Raw genomic sequence first — 21,585 nt, forward strand, 5'->3', positions numbered from 1 at the left:
GATGAGTTAAATCCCAAAAAATACAAATAAGAGAACAGTGACAATACCTATATTTAAGATGCCATTTACGACTTTTTTCTTCACAAGTAGATAATGAAGAAAGGAGAAGATTCTATTTCTTATTCAGTTATGCATCTTGAAGCTATAAATGTAAGAAATATGACATTTTTGTTTTGATTTATAAAAATTCAAAAATGTTTAAATCTATAAAATCTTGAAAATTTTTTCAAATGTAAAGTACAATCGTGAAGTAATTCCTTAAAAAAAAGTAAATCTATATACGCCTAATAGTGTCGCAGAGGAGTTTTTGTTTATTTGTACCAATTGGATAAAAATGATAAGATCCACAAGTAACAAACATTGTTTATCAGAGTTCAGTATTTATGAATAAGCATAAAATGTTTGCGATATCAGAAAAGTAATTCAATTAAAATTTTTAAATTACAATAATTTTACATATAAAAAATGAAATAATTTACGCTTCAACTCTAATATCGATTGTAGTTTGCTCGATGTTTTAAATATTTAATTCGAATAATTTTCTAAACTGGACATGAACTTAATAAAATATTGTATAGTTCTTCCATATCAGTCCAATCACGTTTCTCGTTTCCAATTGCTATATTTTTAATACATCCATGGAAATTGTCACGTGTTTGTAATGTTCCGCTTGGTAAAACATCTAAAATAAATTTTATTTGGAATAGTTATTTTAAAAAATGCATTAAATATGTATTTTACGCACCTGGTAGTCCTCCAATATATAAAGCATTCTCAAAATTGATGCGTATTTGATTATTGACTTCACCCAGGGAAACATATGATGGCATTGATTCAATATCATCAATTTTTACAATAATCGGCTCATTTTCCGAATAAAATCCACGTATTTTATGCCATTTATTATCACAAATGTCGTAGGGAGATGGTAAAGCTACTTCTACATGAATTGGCTTTTCATAATTGACTTGAGCTGACAAAATTACACGTCCGTTATTTAGTTCTAATGAAAACATTGGTGGATTATTTGATCCGGCAGTTGTTAATAGAATTCCATTTAATTCGGTTGTTTTGAATTCAAGACTAAACTCTAACGAGGTAGATAATTGGAAATTTTTTCCTGTAAAGAAAAGAAAATAACATTTAATGTTTGTATGAGAAAAATACTTCTAGGCCGTAGATGCAAGAAATATTTCTTCTTGAGTAGTATCTTCGGGTATCAGAGTTTGAAAAGCTACTTTTCGGCAAATGAGAATTTTTTCGAATTCGATGAGCGCCATATAATTAATTCGATGAGTCTCGTAAAATTATTATACTATAAGGTATTAAACAGTAAACGTAACAAATATTTAAGAGGGCTTTCGTAACTACTTTCTATATAATCGACGCAATGTCCAATTATTTACACCACTCAGTTACATAGCAGAAATAAAAAATGTTTTTATTTCCATTTCTTCATTGATAAAATTAGTTAAGACAAAGATTTGAAGTGGCTGAAGAAGTCTCAATAAAGAGACGAAACGTCCAACTGAATAAAATGTAATGTATTGATTTCATATTCCTAGATCAAGTTTCCTGTGAATCTATTAGTTTATCCTACTTAATATTATAAATGCGAAAGTTTGTGAGGATGTTTGTTATTTTTTCACTTAAAAACTACTAAACCGATTTGGGGATTTGGATGAAACTTGGAGCACAGATAGCTTATAACCTGGATTAACACATAGCATTATCTTTTTATCCCGATAGTATGTTTCCGTGAAATTATTATTTTTTTGGTACTTTATATTTTATAATACTTACAGCGATACTTATTCTAAACATAATTATACCAAGACAGCCTAAAATTATTTCACATATAAAAAGTTACATTATCAGCGAGTATCACGAGCTTAATTTTATTTTCAAAAAAATTAGGGCACCGCATCAAAAAATTAAAATCCATAAAATTATGAACATAAGGGAGATCAAGGAAAGTGAGGGCTATAACATGGTAGTTTTTGTTTTTAGAGTTGAAACTGCCCAGCAGAGCGGGTGGGTATCTGCGTAAGTCTTAATATCAACGTCTGAGGAACCACACATACGTTAGGTCAATAACTAGTTAAAGTGGTAAAATTTTAAATTAGGAAAAATAATTTTTTTAATATTAAAAAAATTCGTTATCCAAAAAAAGTTAAAAAGGTGCACAATAAAATAAACTATATAATATACTGAAAAATCGGAAGCGGCAGGTAATAAATAGTTTCGTTGTAATTTTTGTCGCTATATCCATGGTCTAAATTCGAAATAGCATTTTTTCTATGCTACATTATTTTAATATTTTGCTTTTTTTCTCTTCTTGATTTTGTTAATGTAGCTTTCTATATGTACAAGGTCGTTTGTTAGTAGGAAGATTAATAAAAGAAATTTTAATAGAATGATAATATAAAAAGATATAAATAAATACGTACTGTAAATTGCAAATGCATCCCCATTAAAATAGGAACCACTTTCAATATGTGGAAAACACTCTCCCGTATTATGAAGAACATCATTGGTTTTATTACTAGTCAAATCGCGTGGAAATCCATTCACTTTTAAACGGCGAACACATCCTTTAAAGGTTTCCAAGTCTTGAACCTAAATTCATTTTTAGTAAGAAGTGAAAATTTAATTAGAAATAAATTATTTTGGTTAAATTTAATTAACTTACAAGACTGGTTGGTAAGCGATTTCCATATTCAGGCCACGCACCAATATAAATTTTATTTGCTACATTTAATTTCTTTGGTCGTTTTTGTGGATGTGTTGATTTTTCATCAACAGTTAGTGTCCATCGATTATCCGTACTTTGAATTTGAACTGAATGCCACTTTCCATCATTTACTTTAATAGGTAAATGGAATTCACGTTTTTTCCTGCCTTTGATTGATAGTTGTACTGTGCTATTTTTAATCTGCAATAAAATATGATGCCTTTGTTTGCCTTTTTGAAGACCCTATTGAAAACAGAAAAATTCAATTTTAATTAAGATCAAACGAAGAATCTCTAGGTATCTGAAATTGATATTTAGCAAGTTTTTGAAATTACTTACAGGTGATACAAATAACATTCCATTCGGATAGAATGTACGGAAATCAAATTCTAAACGAAAATTTTTTTGCCAAAAATCTGCAATTTTTAATGGATGTTGAACATGACTATATGGACCATCACCAAATTTTAATGCCCCAGGTTCAATAGAATAATTTACATTTTTATTACAAGCTCCATCGTCCAATGAGCTCATACTTAATGGTGGTGTATTTGATGGCATTTCCATTGTAAGTGCTGGTGTGTATGAAGGGCCGTTTCGTCCGATTCGGACATGTTCAAAGGCCAATGGAGAATTAAATAAAATTAGCCTAGAAAAATATTTATTCATAAATTACAAATATTTTAATTTACTAAAATATAAAATTTTGAAAGAAATGACAGTGTATGTTCAAAAATATACCAAATTTGTAAATATTTAAAAAAAATTATACTTTGAAAATGTGCCAAACTCATTGGAAAAATCTCAAATATTTGATAAAAACTTAAAAACGAGTCTATTAAAATAATTTTAAATTCCATCTTCTTCCCATATTCCATCTGGAAATTCTACAGAAATATTTTAAGATTGACAAATACTTACTCATCGTTAATGGTAACATCCAAAATAGTTCCTTCAAATGATTGTTCATGAATGACAGTATTTCCTAAATATTTATCTGGGAACCCTCCAAAATAAACAATATCACCAAGTCCATGGATTTTTTGCCCTAATTGATCTTTCAGGACATCATCCATACGTAACTCCATATGTTTTGGTCCTTTGCTCAATGAAAATACATGCGCAAATCCATCATTATAATTTTCATTAGATAATAATATACTTGTTGATTTTCCCAATTTAATTTCGCATTCAATTTGACCTGACTTCATTCTGACTAGAATATATGAAATTTCTTTGGGTTGTTGTTCACTCACTAAAGTTAATAGTGCTAATAATGCATTTTCATTTTGTGTATTAAAAATGAAACTGAAGGAGTCGAATTTCTTTGTTGCTTTTAGACCCAACTTTACGTATCCTAGGCCCAAGAAGCCAACTCGATTCAATGTCTAAAAAGAAATATTAAATAATATTTAAGTTTAAAGCAATAATGAAGGAAGATATCATGATCAGTAGTCTTTAAAAAAAGAATATTTTATCTATTACAAAACAGGTAAAAAATTAAGTTTCAGCCAAGTAGACAAACTCAATGATAAAATGAAATGTCTTAAAGTTTTATATCTCTAAACTCAATCATAAAATGTTTTATTTCAAGACTTATAGTGTGTAGAATTGTAGAATTGTAGAAATTTGTTGTTTACAGAATTTAGATTGTAGTGAACTTTATATATTGGCTAAAGCACGGCCCGATCTAGCTATTTAGCCGCTCCGAGCAAAAAATAATATTTGACCCCTGTATATGGTATATACCATTTACAGGATGTCTTTTTAAAGTTGACATATGCTTAAAACTCGATAACTTTAATCAAGGAAAATGCTTCAAACGAAAAATATTAGTTTCAAAGGTATCTTATACCGGCATCGAATCCAATCTAAGTTTTTAGGTTCAATTAAAACCTCACTCGAATTTATAACTGACAAACAGATGAACGCTTTAAATTAGAAAGTTGTCCTTTATAAATAGGCAAAAATCTAGCTTTTTATGTGTTTGTTGATTATTCGTTTTCAATAAAAACGAACCACTTATTGCATTTATTGGAAATTTTTTTTCGAAGAGTGCTTAGATTACGTAGAAACAATTATACGAAAGAACAATTTTTGGTAAAACTTTTCAGTCCGTTTTTGCCTAAACTGTACGGTTTGCGGAAAAATGTTTCGAACAAAAATGTTTTCTTTTTTAATCTATAACAGCTTTCTAATTTAAAGTGTTCATCTATCGATTATCAGTTATGGAGTAGAGTGAGCTTCAAAACTTAGATCACGTTTAATACCTGCGTAAGATGAGCGCCTACACACCCAATATTTTTCGTCTGGAGCATTTTTATCGATGGTTACATTATTTTTCGAATTTCAAGGGTGGGTCATTTTAATCTATAATAAATACCAGGTCGTTTTGTAGTTAACCAATCAAAAAATAGCTTAAATAAAAATTGTTGAGTTTGATAGGGGGCATAATGTTCTGACATCAGATTGGACTTAGTTCTTCGAGTTTCTATCTTCGAGCCTATTTAGATCCTAAACGATAAGAGATATAATAATACTTTAAATTAGAAAGTTCATAAAAAAGATAACATTTTTCATCTTAACAATTTTTTCGAAAATCAACTTTCGGAGGAAATGCGACTTAAAAATATGTCATTATTACATTTAATCGAAAGAAAATTCGCTTAAAGTTTATCGATAATTGTAGATCAAAATCATGGACACAGGCGAATATCTTCTATTGCCCTTGACAACTTTTGGTTAAAGTATTTTTCCGCAGTTTGGGTGTTTTCTTTCGATTAAATGCAATGACGACATATTTTTAAGTCGCATTTCCTCCGAAAGCTGACGATTTTCGAAATAATGGTTTAGATGAAAAATGTTAGTTTTTTATGACGATCAACTTTCTAATCTAAAGTATTAAATTCTTATTTAGGATCTAAATTGGCTATTAAAGAAATCCGAAGAACTAAGTCCAATCTGATGCCCGAACATGATGTCCCTTTCAAACTGTGCAACTTTTGTGCAAGTTATTTTTTGATTGGTTAACTACAAAACGAGATATTATAGATTAAAATGACCCACCCTGTAAATATTATATATACAGTTTCGCTTTAGTAAATAGATTCCAATGGTTGGACACAAACCAGAACTTAATCTGGAGTTGTTGCACTTATTGAATATAGAACTGAAGGTAAATTTAAAGGAAATTACTCGATTCATCGCATTGCTAATTGGGATACTTACTCTTTCTGAACATGAATAATCTACACCATCATGTTCTGTATCCACTGGGTCAATTAAAACTTGATCCACTTCAATATCGAACATACATCCCAAGAAAGAATCATACGGTTTAAATGTGCTAACCATATATTTCATATTACGCACTAATGTTGGCGACAAACCACCCAAATAATATCTTGCTGTTTTTAAATCTGGTAAATCTTCTTTTTTCTTAACAGGAATGTCAGTTTTATTTCTATACAATTTACCATTTACTCGTAATATTGCATTCTCCTGTTTTTTCCGATTAAATTCACGACTACCCTCAATTTTTACTAATTTACCAGTGTTGTACTTTTCATCTGTACGTATTTTTAATTGTGATTCACCTACATATTGCACGTAGTAAATTAAGTAACCCTCTTCCAAAGATATTGAAAGAAAACTATTCTGGAAATATAAAAAACGAAATTATTATAACTAGATGAAACTTAATAGGGGCCATTCATTAATTACGCCACTTGTTAAGGTGGAGGGGGGGGGGGGGGTTAACCAAATGTGACATTGTGTGACTAAAATTACCAAAAATTTCAAAATTTGGTATTGAATCCATATAAATATTATTTTTCTTACATTTTTGGGGCTCACTACAGCAATAAGTAAAGCATCTTCATCAAATGTTTTGAACGTTAAAGTAATACTCATTCTGGTTGAAGCAAATTGATTTTTCATTTCTCGTACAGCATACCCAGCACCATTAAATTGATATTCGTTCAAAGAGTATGTCCTGAAGAAAAGAGAATGAACTTTTTACTTACATTTCGGTGAAAATTATGATGAAAAATAAAATCGAGATATATCAACTTACCAATATGTGTCACTCTTACATGCACCTTTCTGGGTTTCATGATAATTCCATAAACCAATTGGATTCTCATTAACAATTAAATCATAAATTGATAACATTAAACCTTGTTCTTTTAACAAAATGGGATGAATCTTTTGTGCTTTGCTTGGTGTTCCGCCCACCCAAACATCGGTCACCGATCCAAAATTAAATATGGTATAGCGTGGATTTGTTGTTTTTGTTTCAGATGGTTTCCACTCTTGTGATGAAACTGTAGTACCATTCGATAAGTAACGTTTATTAACCGATAGAGTTCCAATATTGCGTATCCTAAGAGAAAAAATTAGGCAAAAATTTATTCAATAAATTTAATTGAATGTTATCAATTATTCACTAATTAATGGAATTTCGAGTTTTAAGTATCATCCGTTAAGTATGTGCCTCAAGTTTAGAGTGAATTCACATTAAATGGCCTTTCATATTATGCTTAAAAAATGGGGAGAAATACCCCTTTTAGAGCTTTCTGGATGATTCTTAAAATATGTGGTAAAAATGTTACCTTTCCACTTGAACACGATAATAGTATCCAGAATTCTTCGTTAATTTTTCTATAATTTCAGGATGTATAACAATTCCTGTATCATCTCCTAATTTCCATGCTAATCGTATCGTTTTATTGATCATGTCAACTGATATAAAATGTTTATTGGTATTTCCAAAATAAATAATTGGAGAATTTTCCACATCGGAAACACGTGAAAATACAAATGAAATTGTAGTAGATGTCGAATTTCCCATGGGTACACTGAATGGTCGGTATACTCTGGTACATTTTTGTTCATCTTGACTTGTCAATGGGATACGAACCTCGCTAGCTAAACGTCTAGCTTGGTCAATTTTATTCTTTAAATTTTGCAATTTATCAATTAATGAATCATTCCAGTGATTAATTATGTCTCGTTGATGCTTTGCCATTATTTGCAGGCTTTCTAATCGGGCGTCTAAAGTATCGCGACGAGTTTGTGCTTCAGCCACTGTAAAAAAAACACAATTAATTTCATTCAAGCAAGGACTTTTAAAGGGATTTTATTTACAATGCTTGGGATAAGATTACCCAAGCATTGTAAATAGTCAGTTCTAAACTAAATTGGCTATTTGACTTCTGTAACACCAGGCATACCCCAGTGAAGACAACGACGTAAATATGACATCAGAATGACGTCAAATTGAATCACGCAATGTCATAATTTACGTAAGATATGAGTCTCAGATGAGTCAGGTTTGACTCATTTCCCACTTCCTGACGTAAGATTTTTACGTTATATAAATGACTTGACTCTAAAAACTACTTTTTTTAGAGTCAAGTTTATTGAATGGAGACGAAAAATAACCACAATACACTCTGGAGAACCCTGAAAATTAATAAATTCTAAAAAATCCAAGAGACATACATTTTTAAAGCTAATTTAGCAGGTAATCATTACCGACTTTGTTGCTTTGAAAGTTTAGATAATAAAAAAAAATTTTTTCCTTTATCCACGCACGAAAGTACGTACTTTCTGGGATTTTCTACGTCCCATTAGAAGCAGCAAGTTTGTACTTTCGGCCGAAAATAAAGAAAAATAGTACCTATACGTCACACGGGCAGAAAATTTGGGAGGCCTGAACTGCGCGCCATTCAGGAATCTTAAACTTTCTACTCTTGTAGTGTAATAACTATTGTATGTTGCTTACATTTTTCTTCATAGGATGAAACTGTAACTGATATATTAGCTTCAGTTGCATTTAAATCGTTTAATGCTGGTAATAATTTATAAGCTTTGTCGTCTTGAATTTGTTTCGCTTGATTATATAAATCTTTCATGTCAGCCGATTCTTGTGTCGCTTCTTGTAGAACACGTTTCATGGAATTCGTAACACTTGAATTAAAATCAGCTAATGTTTTTGAAATATTATTATCCTTTAAACCAGTGGTCCACAATGCATCTTTTACCGAGTCCAGTGTAAAATTTAAACGTAATTGTTGTTTGTACAGATCTAAAAAAATAGTGATGATTTTAAAAAGTTTGTGTACGTTATGAATAATATTTTTGAACTTACTTTCAACAGCATTCTTTTGTTGTTCTGCTTTTTGTTTAATTCGATTCGATCTGGATAAAGTGTTTAATGCATTGTCGAGTAAGGATATTTCAAATTGTGGATTAAGCGTTTCATTTACATAGCGAATGTGATCCAAAGCTTCTTTAATTTTATCTTGAGCACTTGTTATATTATTTTTAATATTTTTATAAACTTGACTTGCTTCTACCGAGCGTAAGGCTTTGTCTTTTGTTGATTTGAATTTTCTAAAATAAGAATAAAATAAAGATTTGAAATTGTTTTGTCAATTTAAAACGAAACAATAAATTCACTTTCAGAAGTAAAAGAGGTACGTAGTTATTGTCATTCATTCTGGTAGTAAAAAATTAACGAAAGGGGTTCCGCAAGGAAGTGTTTTGGTTCCGAAATTGTGAAGTTTTTTAATGAAATATTAAAAATTACATTATGTTAATTTTAGAAGCAGAATTAAACGTGATATATTTCTTCTTTATGTAGATAACAACACAAATTCAGAATTATTGTCCATAGTAGTTATATAATAGGTTTGGTATTAAGTGCGCTTTAGTCTTGCCATTAATTTGCCTAAGAGAGCCTCGGGAAAACTGGATTATAATATCAGAATATCTTCGATGATTTCTTTTGATAAAAAAAGGTAAAAAGTAAATCTCCACTGATCTACACAGATAAACAAGTGTACATCTACTAAGATGTAACTAGATCGATGATCTTAGTTTTTCCATTTTTTATATAAAAAAAATCATCGGGGATATCTTGATATAAAATCCAGTTTTTCTAGAATCAGTGGCTCGGTATAGGGTATTAGGTTGCAACTAAAAATACTTACTCTTCGTAACTATCAGCTAAATTTGTTAAAAATTTCGAATAATTAACGGCTTCATTCAATCGCGAACGTATTGCCGTAATATTAAAGTCTTCATCTAAATCTAATTCTAACTGTTTTTTTAAATCATTCAATTCATCGATACTAAATTTCAAATCTTTCAGTGTCGTATCAATATCCATACTCAAATCGTTCAGTTGATCTAAATTTGTACGATCCGGTATAGTATTTTCAAATTTAGTTTGTTCTTCATAAATGTGATCGTTTATACTTCTTAATTGTTTGAAATTATCTTTATTATGTTGATTTAATCGTTCAGTTTCAGCAATTTTATCAATTGTATAATCAATGATACGTTTAATATCATTAAATCGTTCATAATATTCACTTAAATCACCAGTGATTTTTAAAAGTTTCTTTAGAAGTACATTGCAATCGTATAAAACTAAAGTGACGTCATTTAATTCGTCATTAAAATCGACATTGTTGATATATTCCAATATTCTTTTACCATTACGCACAGCTTTTTTAATATTAATATGTTTATCACTGTTTATAAAATAATTTAAAACATTTACAGATTCGGTAATCGATTGATTTATGTGACGTAAGTGATTAAATAACTTTTCAGTTTTTTTACGTATACGTCCAGCTTTATTCGATGCATTATGTGATTCACGAACAATTTTATTCAATCGTGTGTCGTAAATTTTTAATTGATCGATCGCATTATTCAGTGGTTCTTTTGGAAATTTCATAACATTTTGCATATTCGATTTTATTTGGTATAAATCGTTTATGTATTGAGTTGTACGCATATTCAAGTCCTCTAATTTTGGATATGGTGCTGGAATTTTACCATCTTTGATTACTTCAGTGTTTGTGTCTAAATCGTAATTCATCTCGTCAATTATGTTTAGTAATTGAGCTGTACAATCGTCCACGGCTGAAAATAAATTTTCATATTATTTTACACCATTTATAGGTCCAGTTAAATTGAAAATGTCATAATGAATTAGGAGTTATCGATATGAATACAAAGTGAGTTAAGTGAATCTCTGCTGGTTAATTAGCCAAAACGCATTGAGGGCAACATTTAGATGGACGGGTTCTTAAAGCTAGGTATGGAAAATAACATCGCAGAGCCGATAGACTCATTGCTTCTAAACAGTGAGAAAAACTTAGATGAAATTATCTCGGCTAAACAAATGAATACTAGTCTAGATAAAGTAGAGATAGAATTTTACGTTAAATTTTGTTCAGAAATATGCATATAAAAAAAAAAGAAGAGTTATTGATCTTAATGATCTCATTCATACTTACGGCGACATTGTTGATTATCCAACACATGACGATACGCTTCACATTTGGAACAATCGGTTCCATTAAAACCAGGCTTACAATTACATTGTCCTGTGACTTGATCACATTCTTCACTTGCACGTCCATAAATATCACAATTGCATGAATCACAACCACCAGTCACTGGATTGCGATAGTATCCCAGACTGCATTGTTCACAACGGTGACCTTTGTAACCTTCTTTGCAAACACATCGGAAAATACCACTCACGGCATCTTGTTGACAACTGCGTGCAAAATTATGACTAGAAGATGGGCAAGGACATGGTAAACATCCATCAATGTGGTCAGGACTTCCATAATAACCTTCCACGCATGTTTCACATTGGTGCCCCGCTGTGTTTTCTTTACAATTCTGTAAAAATCAAAAGAGTTTCTATTGTTAAAAGATGGCCTATGAGAAAATCGAAGTAATTCAGCCTCTATAATGAAGAAGAATATTTGTGTTAATGCCGTAAGAATATTTGTGTTAATGCTACACCAGTTTTTGTTTTCGGTCGGTTTCCCAGGTGCAATGTATTTTTAAAACGCTTTGTATATCGCTTATACATCGAAAACGTTAAGGCTTGCATTCAAATTAAATTTTTGTCCTGACCTATAAAATAATCTTTACTTTCGTCAATAACTAGTTTTCAGCTAAAATCCCAATTTTTTGTTTTTAAATTCTTATATCTCGAAAACGGTGACGGTTCGGAAATAGGGAACTTCAATCTCGTTTTATGGGTGTAAATCGAAAAAACTTTAATTCGAATAAATATGATTTTGTTGAGTTCTTTTTAGACAAACATTTTCCACCGGTTCCCATGAAAATCCAGCCAGGTCCATTTCTGGGTCAAACTATTTTTTCGGTTTCAATTCCTCGATTAAGAAATGAAACCGTTCACCCTTACTTTTCCTTTAAATATACATATGTTAGCGGATAAAACGTTAAAATAAATTTTAATTTTAAAAGTTTAAAATAAATTTGTTCAAGATTTGTTCATTTGTTTTTTTTTTTAAGTGATTATTAAGGATATACTAAATTACTACGCTTGTATTTCCATAATTTATCCAAAAAAACTTACCGTACAATATCCAGTTTCAATATCACAAGTATTGCTACGACCATTGCAATTACAAGGGATGACATCTCCAATGATCTTTGTAATATCATCCCCTCCAACATCGATTATAATTTGACCATCGACATTTGTATGGTTATTGTAATAACGATAGAATCCAATACTTGGATTTTGACATGAACTTGCATTATACTTTTCAGGGCAATCGCATAATTCCACACCCTTAGCTAACGGTGGAGGCTGACCCGATACTAAAATTGCTGTATCCATTGTCACATCTACTAAACTATATTCAAAAAAGATAAGTTTTAATAAAAATGTTTTAATTGGAATTATAAAGGTAAAAATTGGGAACGCACGATTGAAATAGGAAGCCAAGACGGTTTATATATTTGTATGCAAATGTTCTGTATATAGCAACGGTTACGCGTTACTTTAGAATCGTAAAATAATATGGGTCGAGAGAATATGAAAAAACAATGAATATCCAGTTTCCATAGCTATCCAGTGATAGCTATTATTCATCTAATGCGATCTGTTAAAAAAATTTCATGCTAGTTCAAACCACATTCTGAGAATTTCTGTTTCACGAATCTCTTTCTACGGTTCGTATCTTAAACTATTTAAAGCAAAAAAATTATATCTTAAACTGTTTAAAGCAACCTATTTCGACTCATTCCTTTGTCGCGTATCTGGTTGCTGTCACGACAAGCTATTCCGAAATTTTACCTTAATTGCAAACTAATTAACTACCTACACAGCCTTGGTGTACAGTTCAACATCAGTTGCTCGTATTAAAATTTCTTGAACATTTTGCAAAACAATCATTAACAAATTCCTGGATACTTTCGTGTCCTTTATTCGATTCAACTCAGATCCATCAATTCCATTAAATATGTTCCATAATGATTCATGAAATCTTACTTCATACTTGCCACGTAATAATGGATAATGAGCTAATGTAATTCCATTACCCTTTATCAATATTAATGGATACGAATTTAGGATTGTTTGAGGAAAGAATTGACGATAATTATTGTTATTTTCTGTGTATGTATTAAATTGTAAGTAACCTCCATATGAAACCACGTGATCGCCATAAAATGAATCTGGTAATTTCCAATATAATGGACTTTGAAATGGTTCATACGCTCCAATTGTTATGTTGCCATCAAGACCTGGTATTATTTGTAGGCCTTTCGTTTCATTTAAGTATTCTATGTTTAATGTGTTCGTTTCCAAATTATTTTCGTATGCTTGATAGTAGTATGGACTTGGATATTTGGGTTTTTTGTACACCGTATGCTGCAAAAAGATATCATTAATTTTTTTTCTTCTACAAAACGTTTCTTGAGACAAAGACAATCAAATATTTGTTATCCAACACGGGATATCCACAAGAATAAGATAGCAGGTCACTAGTCAGTTTGTTTAGACACATTGTGTGTTGGTAATGCTAATTATATCATCGTAGCTCTGATGTTGTATTACCATGTATAGATAGTGTTGATAACGCAATCGTTTGCTTTTTACATCATGTAAGTAAAGAAAGATATCCACTCTTGCACACAAAGTAAAAAGAATATCTTTCTTCTCCTTTCCTCAGTGGAAATATTAATAAACAAAGACATACATACAATAAATGTATACTTGATATAATACAAACATGTGTAATGCTCTAACCTAATTTGTACCATCACGGGTAAACAGAGATGTTTGCGAAAAAATTTTTCAAACAAAATTTCCTAATTTTTTAATAAAGAACATTTTTGATATTTAAACTTTTATTCTATCTCTAACGGTTTACAAGATGGGTCCTACGGACCCAAAATCTAATTAACCTATATTGCTCATTTACGAACTTAGCCTCATTTTTTACGTCCTGAGCACGCTATAATTTCAGTTTGATAGCTCTTCTCGTTTTTGAGTCTCCATAGACAGGCAGACAGACGGACAACCGAAAATAAACTAACTATAAGGTGATTTTATGAGCAACACAATTCTATAGCAATCGTGTAGAATTGTCAATGATTCAATATTTTTCATTACGCAACAAACGACTTTATTTAAAAATCTTATAGATGTTCAAACAAGAGAATTAAATTCCTAAGGCTCATATTATAAATCGAACTTACTGAAATATAGGCAATATTATTCACAGGACGCCGAGAAGGCAACACTTTTTCAATTTTCATAACTCGACTTTGTGGTAAACGTATTTGTCCCCAGGTTAAACCAGCTTGAGTACAACGACTTGTTCGTCCAAAGCAATAACATTGCGTACATCCTTCAGCATTACTTTTCTCTAAACCAAACGTACCATCTTTACATGTATCACATTTTTTACCTTCCACATTTGACTAAAAAACATTAATATATGTATAAGGCAATTTGAAAATTAGAAGCTTTCAAAAAACTTACTTTGCAATGACAAAATCCTTGGTCGTTACACGAACATAAACCAGTATTTCGATCGCAGGCATGTTCGGATGTACCTTGTATATTACAGTTACATCGTCTACATCTTGGAAATCCATAATAACCTGGTGCACATTTGTTACATTTGTCACCGGTATATCCTTCACGACAAGAACAACGTCCCATAAAGGGATCACATTGAGAGCGCAATGATCCTACGTGATCACAGTGGCATGGTTTACATCCTCTAAGAGGTTGGAAACCCCAAGAGTTGGGTGTACATTTATTACAATCGGTACCATGACTGAATGGAGGACACACACATCGCCCTGTATCAGGATCACATACATGTCCTGGTTTTTCACAGTACTCACATTCTGAAATTATTAAAGAGTTTGTATTTTTTGTTATATAATACATATCATTTTTAGAGATATTAAAAAATAATACCTTTACATCCTTTTTCTGAAAATTCATAATATCGATCTAAACAGTTATCACATTTGGCTCCACCGACTCCTGGCTTACAGTAGCATTGTCCTGTTTCTTGATCACAAGTACCATTTATACTGCCAATTGAATCACAATTGCATGGTTCGCATCCATTATTGGAATTAATTCCCCAAAATCCAGGCTGTATAAAATTCAAAAATATAAATAACTGTAAGCATTTGAAAGCCGCAAGATTAATCGTAAAAGTCAAAATTTTATGTATTAAATATGGTTTAGTTTTTTTTTTCTGTACAGAAGTATAAATTTTTCATAAAATAAGCTTAAATAGAATTTTAAGAATTAGGATTCTTTTTCCAAAAACTAAGGATTTTTTAAACAATAACAAAATTTTTAACATTTTGTTATATACTGAACGAAAGTATTAAAGGAAAATTTTTTTAACACAAAATTTATACAGCTGTATTTCTGCGAAAAATCATCGAATTTATAACAACTAGCTTATTTGAAAACTTGTATTTTCTAGTTTTGGAATCTATTGCTCAAAAATTTTTATCACACCTCGTCGCTATGCAAGGAGGGTGGAAAGGGTGAGTAAAGTTATCACTAAATTTTATATAAAGTATAGAAGCGTGCCAAAATTTTAAAAATTATTTTACATCAAACTTTTTAAGAACACTTGAAACTTGTTTATTTTTCTTGAAAATGAGCTAAAAAAAGTTTCCGTACGAGCTTTTTGGATCAAGATGATTGCTTTCCAAGCAAAATTGACGCTTCTGGATTAAAAATACTATATTATAACGGAAATAATCATCGCACTTAAATTTTTATAATTTTACTTGAAAACTGAAACTGCCCTCTTGTAAGTCCTAACATATTGTTTTTCGTTTTTAAATCATCTCAAAAAACAGTTTTTTTTTTTTCATATTTTAGGCATTTTTATCTGGCCCCAACTTTATAAAAAAAGGCGTTATCTAAAATCTTATCATGCTTATTAGAAAACTTGTATTCCCTAGTTTTGGAAGCTATTGCTCAAAAATTTTTATCACTCCTTGCCGCTTTCAACGGAGGGTTGAAAGGGTTTATATTTTTAGTAGCAAAAATATTAAAGGGAAGAATAAAATATTTTTAAAATTTATTATTGCCCAGCACTTCTACAATAAAAATATATTAATTTTTAACAAAATTATAATAACAATTTGTGTTTTTTAAATTTAGAAAAATTCACTTTGTATTTGATTTGAAAATAAGGAAAATATTTACCTCACATTGATCGCACGTTCGACCAATAACATGGGCTTTACAACGACATTTTCCGGTCACAATGTCACAGGTTGCCAGCTCTGAACCAAGTAAATTACACCCACAACCTGTAAAAACAGAAGTAAAAAATTATAAACTACCTATAACATAAAATTTAAAATTTTTATTTTTTTGAAAATCTGTGTATTCAAGACACTGTTTACAATATTATTGTCATAATTGACTTGGGAAGTTTTTTTTACGTTTTTGGGGCGTATATTATTGGAGCGTATTTTATCTTATTTTGATTTCAGTCAAGTATGATTTGTCTACGGTTTTTATGGACAGCTTCTGCCAGAAACCTTCTGGAGTAATGACTTGTACGATATTGAGATACATTACTAGCGAATTTGAATCACGTTCGCTCTGAAAAAAACCATATATAACCAAACTTATTAACTTAATAAATTTTCATATTTTAAGAATTAAAAAATGTGCCAATAAAGTTCATTGAAAATTGTTTTTGAAAAGCCTAATGAATGTAAATTTCTATAAATATAAATTGTTCTGCTGCGCTGTAAATGGCGTTATATTAATTTTACTTTTGGATGAAATATACGATTATTAATCTCAAAAAATATTACACATTCAATTGAATAACTAATTAATATACGCGGTTGTAAAATCAGATGTTTATATACGATACTAAATAATTTGTATTTTTTTATCGTTGCAGACAAAATGTGGCCACTCAATTGAACTTTACACATAGAAGGGAAATGACAACATTCCAGGTTGACCTTCTAAGCGTCCATTTTTTTCTCTCTTCCAAAGACAATTCGGTTGTCACATTTCGTCTGTAACGATAGAAAATTAATACCTAGACATTACAATAAAAGTGGTAAGATCTTGTTGAGTAACCCTGTACAAAAAATAATACGGATAAAAGTAATTTTTCAGATTTATGTTAATATTGTCGGAATTTGATCCATTTGATTTTATGGAACAATTAATGATTAGCATAATAGTTTATGTCTATTTTCTATCCATGGTGTTATTAACGCAAACATGACGCAAACCTTAAGAGAGATAGTCTGTCTAGTAATTCTTAGATGTATTTTCAATGACTGGCGTGAAAATGTGGTTTCTTTACAAAGTTCATCGGCGATTATCCTTCTAGATATGCTCCAGAGTCTGACACGGGAGTCCGGATACTTTATAAGTTAATTCGTTGACATTATGCGACCCAAATTTCACGATACTTATATCAAGGCGATTTCCCTTTCCTACCAATCTTTCTAAAATTAAAAACCCAGAGATGTTATTTTGAGTTTAAATACGTTTAATTTTCAAATTTCTTTAAACAAATGGTAAGAAATAGGTTCAAGTTAAACTATAATAAAAATTGTTAAGTTGTCGTAAACGAAGTTATTTTAAGTGACAAGCATTTTATAAGTATTTAAAATAACTTAATTTTTTAAGGTTTTTGTGATGATGTTGTTAAACACTTCAATAACAAGTAGTTATTTTCTGATGAATTTTAAAGATAATATCAACCAATAATGCTTTAATGGTTTTCGCACTAATGTATACATTTGCCTCCAGCCATATTAATTCTTTATTACTATACTCTTATTCATGTGTATTGTTACATCTTATTATACAAACTATTGAAACACATTGAAATATCACTTTTAGCTAAGACTCCAATCATTAGTTGAATAATTACTTTACCGATGCACAGATGTCAGATAAATATATATAAGTTAAATTAATTTTCTTAAAAAAAATCCTTATAATGATATGTTATGAAAAATATTAATATTTTCTATTTTCATTTTTAATTTCTGAAATATTAAAAATACTTACAATATTTTTATATGTATAAATTTTTCATAAAAAGGAAAAAAATAAGTAATAGTTGGACAAGGAAAGATGTATACATAGCTAACATATAAATTATAGAGACAGCTATTTAAATTCATATATAAAAGCTATACATTGTATACAGTCAAGCAGTGTGTACAAAACCAAGGATGACATCAATCTAATACTCAACAACATGGAATAAAGAAAACTATATATACATCTTTCTTCGAACGACAAGGATATGTATAAACGTCGTTTAAATTAACATTCAAATTCAAAATGTTGTGGTGAGATATTCAAAAAAACTTTAAATATTTTAATTTCATTTTGAACTTTATCTTACTTCTTTAATAAGTTTGATATTTGTTCTTTTAAATCAACCTAAGTGCTAAATGACAATCAATTAAGATTATTTTATTGAATTGCAAGCAACTTAGATAGAGGATATAAAAATGTTATTTTATATAGTATTGGAATGATTTATGTAACTTTTTTGGGAAGTTCATGTATTCTTGGTGTGTGATGAATTTAACACTCCAGAATATAGTTTAACATGAACCTTTTGTTGTTATATTATTTTTTCTAAATGAGAAATTTGTAACTAATTATTTTTTTTTGTTGTTGCATAAATCATCCTTGCTAATTTTTTTTTTGGAACATTTTGTTTCTTTTAAATATGACTAACTCATTTTTTTTAGACTATGTCATTTATATATATTTATTCTCTTTTTTTAAAAGTTTATTAAATAAACTTTTTGGATTCTTCTAATCCATTTAATATATGGTTAACTCTCTTTATAGAGACGATATCATTTTAGATTATTTGACGATGTCATTAATATGTATTTATTCTCTTTTTTTTAAAGTTTATTAAATAAACTTTTGGATTCTTCTAATCCGTTTAATATATGGTTAACTCTCTTTATAGAGACGCTATCATTTTGTATTTTTGACTATGTCATTAATCTTTAATATTTTATAGAGTTTATTAAGTAAACTTAGGATTATTTTTTTAATCCTTTTAAAATATGATTAACTCTCCTTTATAGGGACTATATCATTTTGTATAAACTAAAACGGTCGCTTGGTTTGACAAATTGGGGTATGCATTCATTGTAATATTTTTTGCTTTTTTTTTACTTCATTATTTTTGAACTTGTTGAATGCGGTATGCAATTTGTCGAATCAAGTCACTTGTATATATAATTCTGTTATTTGCTTTTGTATGGACTATTTTTTTTGAATTATTGTGAAAGAATATTGGTTACGAAATTGAATTTAATCTTTTTTATTAGCAAAGAATAAAAGTCCAATTTATTAAAAATTTAAATACTGATTTCATTATTTTCTCTTAATTCAGATTTATATTTCAGATTAATTAATTTTCACGCTTCCACGTAAACATTTATGAATGAATTGAACTTGTTACATATATGAGATTGAGTACGGTTAACTCGTGGCTAGAATAATCTAGTTCGAGAGAATATCTCGGTTAACAACCATTCTTATTAGTACTTGTTCATTTCACACTAATATAACGTTCCAATATCAACTAACTATAAATCTCGTTACAATTTTTAAAACAAATTTTCTCATTGTATCAATATTGGCAGCAATCGCTACGTTTCAATAATTAGATACCCCTTTTTCGTTTCAATATTGGCATCAGATCGTAACAACAACCCTTTTTTCGTATCAATATTGGTAGCAGACAAAACAAGATTTACACCTCTGAAATTCGTAACATTTTCTTTCATAATTTTTCTTAAATCTTAACAGGGTATTTAGACTATTGTTCACAGATTTATGAACTCAGATTCAGATAATAGTGTTGAGGAATTTTATGGATTTTCTCCTGAAGAACAAAGGGACATTCATTATAGATTCAAACAACTATTTAAAATCACAATGGACAAAGAAACTTTGGATGAATTATGGACAAATTTAGGAGCACAATTGGAAGGAACCTCAAATTTGATCCAGGAAACCAATGTGGTATTAAATCAAATTTCCGAAGCAACACTGCATAACACCAATCAAATTTCGGAGCTAAGTACCAAAATTACTTTAAAAAATTCTATTGATGACAAATTTCAAAAAATTGACTTAAATATAATTACCAAAGACATACCAGTATTAAACTTATTCTACCCTGATAGTATAGTTAGCTTCACTCTTGAAACTGACAATCTAGCAAAATTAAATCTCGTTTCAGAACATTTTCTTTTAAAATTTTTATTTACTAAAATACATAAAAATGCAAAAGATTTTTGGGCAAATTATTTAGAACAAGCAAGAACTTGGAACTTTATAAAAAAAAGATTTAATTGAAAACTATTTATCAGCTTCTCAATTAACAATAGCAAAAGATCGTTTTGTTAACAGACGACAAAAAGATGATGAAACCTTCTCATCATTTATTACTGATATTACAAAATACGCAAAACTTTTACAACCTGAATCTACTGATTCTAGTATAATTAATATAATCTTTGCACATGTAAACGCCCAAACATTTGAATTAATAAAATTAATGGATCCACCCGATTCAATAGTAAAGTTGAATGAGTTAGGAAGAAAAATTTCTGAAATCACAGCTAGATCGAAGTTTTATAAAAATCAAAAATCAAATTTACATAATTCTATTTCAAATCAACAAAACACACAAAAATTAAACACCAATAATGGTGATAAACTAAAGTATAAAAGTCAGTATAACTGTACTCACTGTAAAAAATCAGGGCATACAATTAAATTTTGTTCTTTACTAAAAAATCAAAAAGTAAAAACTGAAAATACTAACCCTTTTGTAAATAATATCACTACCCAAGCTGATATTCACAATTCCGAATCTGACATTTCAAAAAACTAGAAAATCTCACCAAACATTTGCCTGTTATAAACATTAACATCGGTAACTTTAAATTTCATGCATTAGTAGACTCAGGTAGTTCAATTAATGCTATTACAAAAAAGGCCTACAATAAAATTAAAAAAATTTTCGCAATTAAAATTATAAATTCACCCTTAACAGCATCTTTGCCAGGATCTAATAGTTTAAAAATACATAATAAAATTAATTTATCTTTTAAAATTGATCATCTAACTTGGAAACAAGATTTTTACATCATTGATTCATTACCATATGATATTCTTTTGGGTATACCAACACTACATAAGTGTGGAATTTTATTGAATTACAATAGTAATTCATTATCATTTCATCACTTTAGTTATCTTAATATTCCATTCATTGATACTGAACCTAAGATTACCTTTAATACAATATGCGAAATTCAAATAAATTTAGATAAATTAAATCAAGATAAATTAAATGCATTATTAAATAAATATAAAATAGTTTTAACAAAAACACCGGGACGTGCGCGTAATTTTGAATACACTATATTTATTAAAGACAATGAACCAATTCATAAGACTCCGTATTATCTAC

The 21,585-nt window shown here is 29.5% G+C and overlaps 1 protein-coding gene across 1 annotated transcript in view; it reads right to left on the minus strand.

Moving 5' to 3' along the window:
• Nucleotides 1-486: 486 nt before the first annotated feature.
• LOC123306146 (laminin subunit alpha-1) overlaps nucleotides 487-21,585 on the minus strand; it is a 188,129-nt gene continuing 167,030 nt past the window's right edge. Inside the window, exons 9-29 of the mRNA XM_044888045.1 lie at nucleotides 16,284-16,390; nucleotides 15,021-15,204; nucleotides 14,574-14,947; nucleotides 14,288-14,512; nucleotides 12,910-13,457; nucleotides 12,156-12,438; nucleotides 11,053-11,446; nucleotides 10,370-10,675; nucleotides 9,733-10,252; nucleotides 8,889-9,133; nucleotides 8,523-8,825; nucleotides 7,348-7,822; nucleotides 6,810-7,118; nucleotides 6,575-6,728; nucleotides 5,963-6,391; nucleotides 3,656-4,122; nucleotides 3,074-3,383; nucleotides 2,693-2,977; nucleotides 2,451-2,619; nucleotides 746-1,120; nucleotides 487-682 (exon numbers count right to left, since the gene is read on the minus strand). Coding sequence (XP_044743980.1) covers nucleotides 543-682; nucleotides 746-1,120; nucleotides 2,451-2,619; nucleotides 2,693-2,977; nucleotides 3,074-3,383; nucleotides 3,656-4,122; nucleotides 5,963-6,391; nucleotides 6,575-6,728; nucleotides 6,810-7,118; nucleotides 7,348-7,822; nucleotides 8,523-8,825; nucleotides 8,889-9,133; nucleotides 9,733-10,252; nucleotides 10,370-10,675; nucleotides 11,053-11,446; nucleotides 12,156-12,438; nucleotides 12,910-13,457; nucleotides 14,288-14,512; nucleotides 14,574-14,947; nucleotides 15,021-15,204; nucleotides 16,284-16,390 — 6,602 coding nt within the window. The 3' untranslated portion in view covers nucleotides 487-542. The remainder of the gene's footprint in view (nucleotides 683-745; nucleotides 1,121-2,450; nucleotides 2,620-2,692; nucleotides 2,978-3,073; nucleotides 3,384-3,655; nucleotides 4,123-5,962; nucleotides 6,392-6,574; nucleotides 6,729-6,809; nucleotides 7,119-7,347; nucleotides 7,823-8,522; nucleotides 8,826-8,888; nucleotides 9,134-9,732; nucleotides 10,253-10,369; nucleotides 10,676-11,052; nucleotides 11,447-12,155; nucleotides 12,439-12,909; nucleotides 13,458-14,287; nucleotides 14,513-14,573; nucleotides 14,948-15,020; nucleotides 15,205-16,283; nucleotides 16,391-21,585) is intronic.

The sequence above is a fragment of the Chrysoperla carnea genome, chromosome 1 (genome assembly GCF_905475395.1).
Source record: "Chrysoperla carnea chromosome 1, inChrCarn1.1, whole genome shotgun sequence".
NCBI classification, from domain to species: Eukaryota; Metazoa; Arthropoda; class Insecta; order Neuroptera; family Chrysopidae; genus Chrysoperla; species Chrysoperla carnea.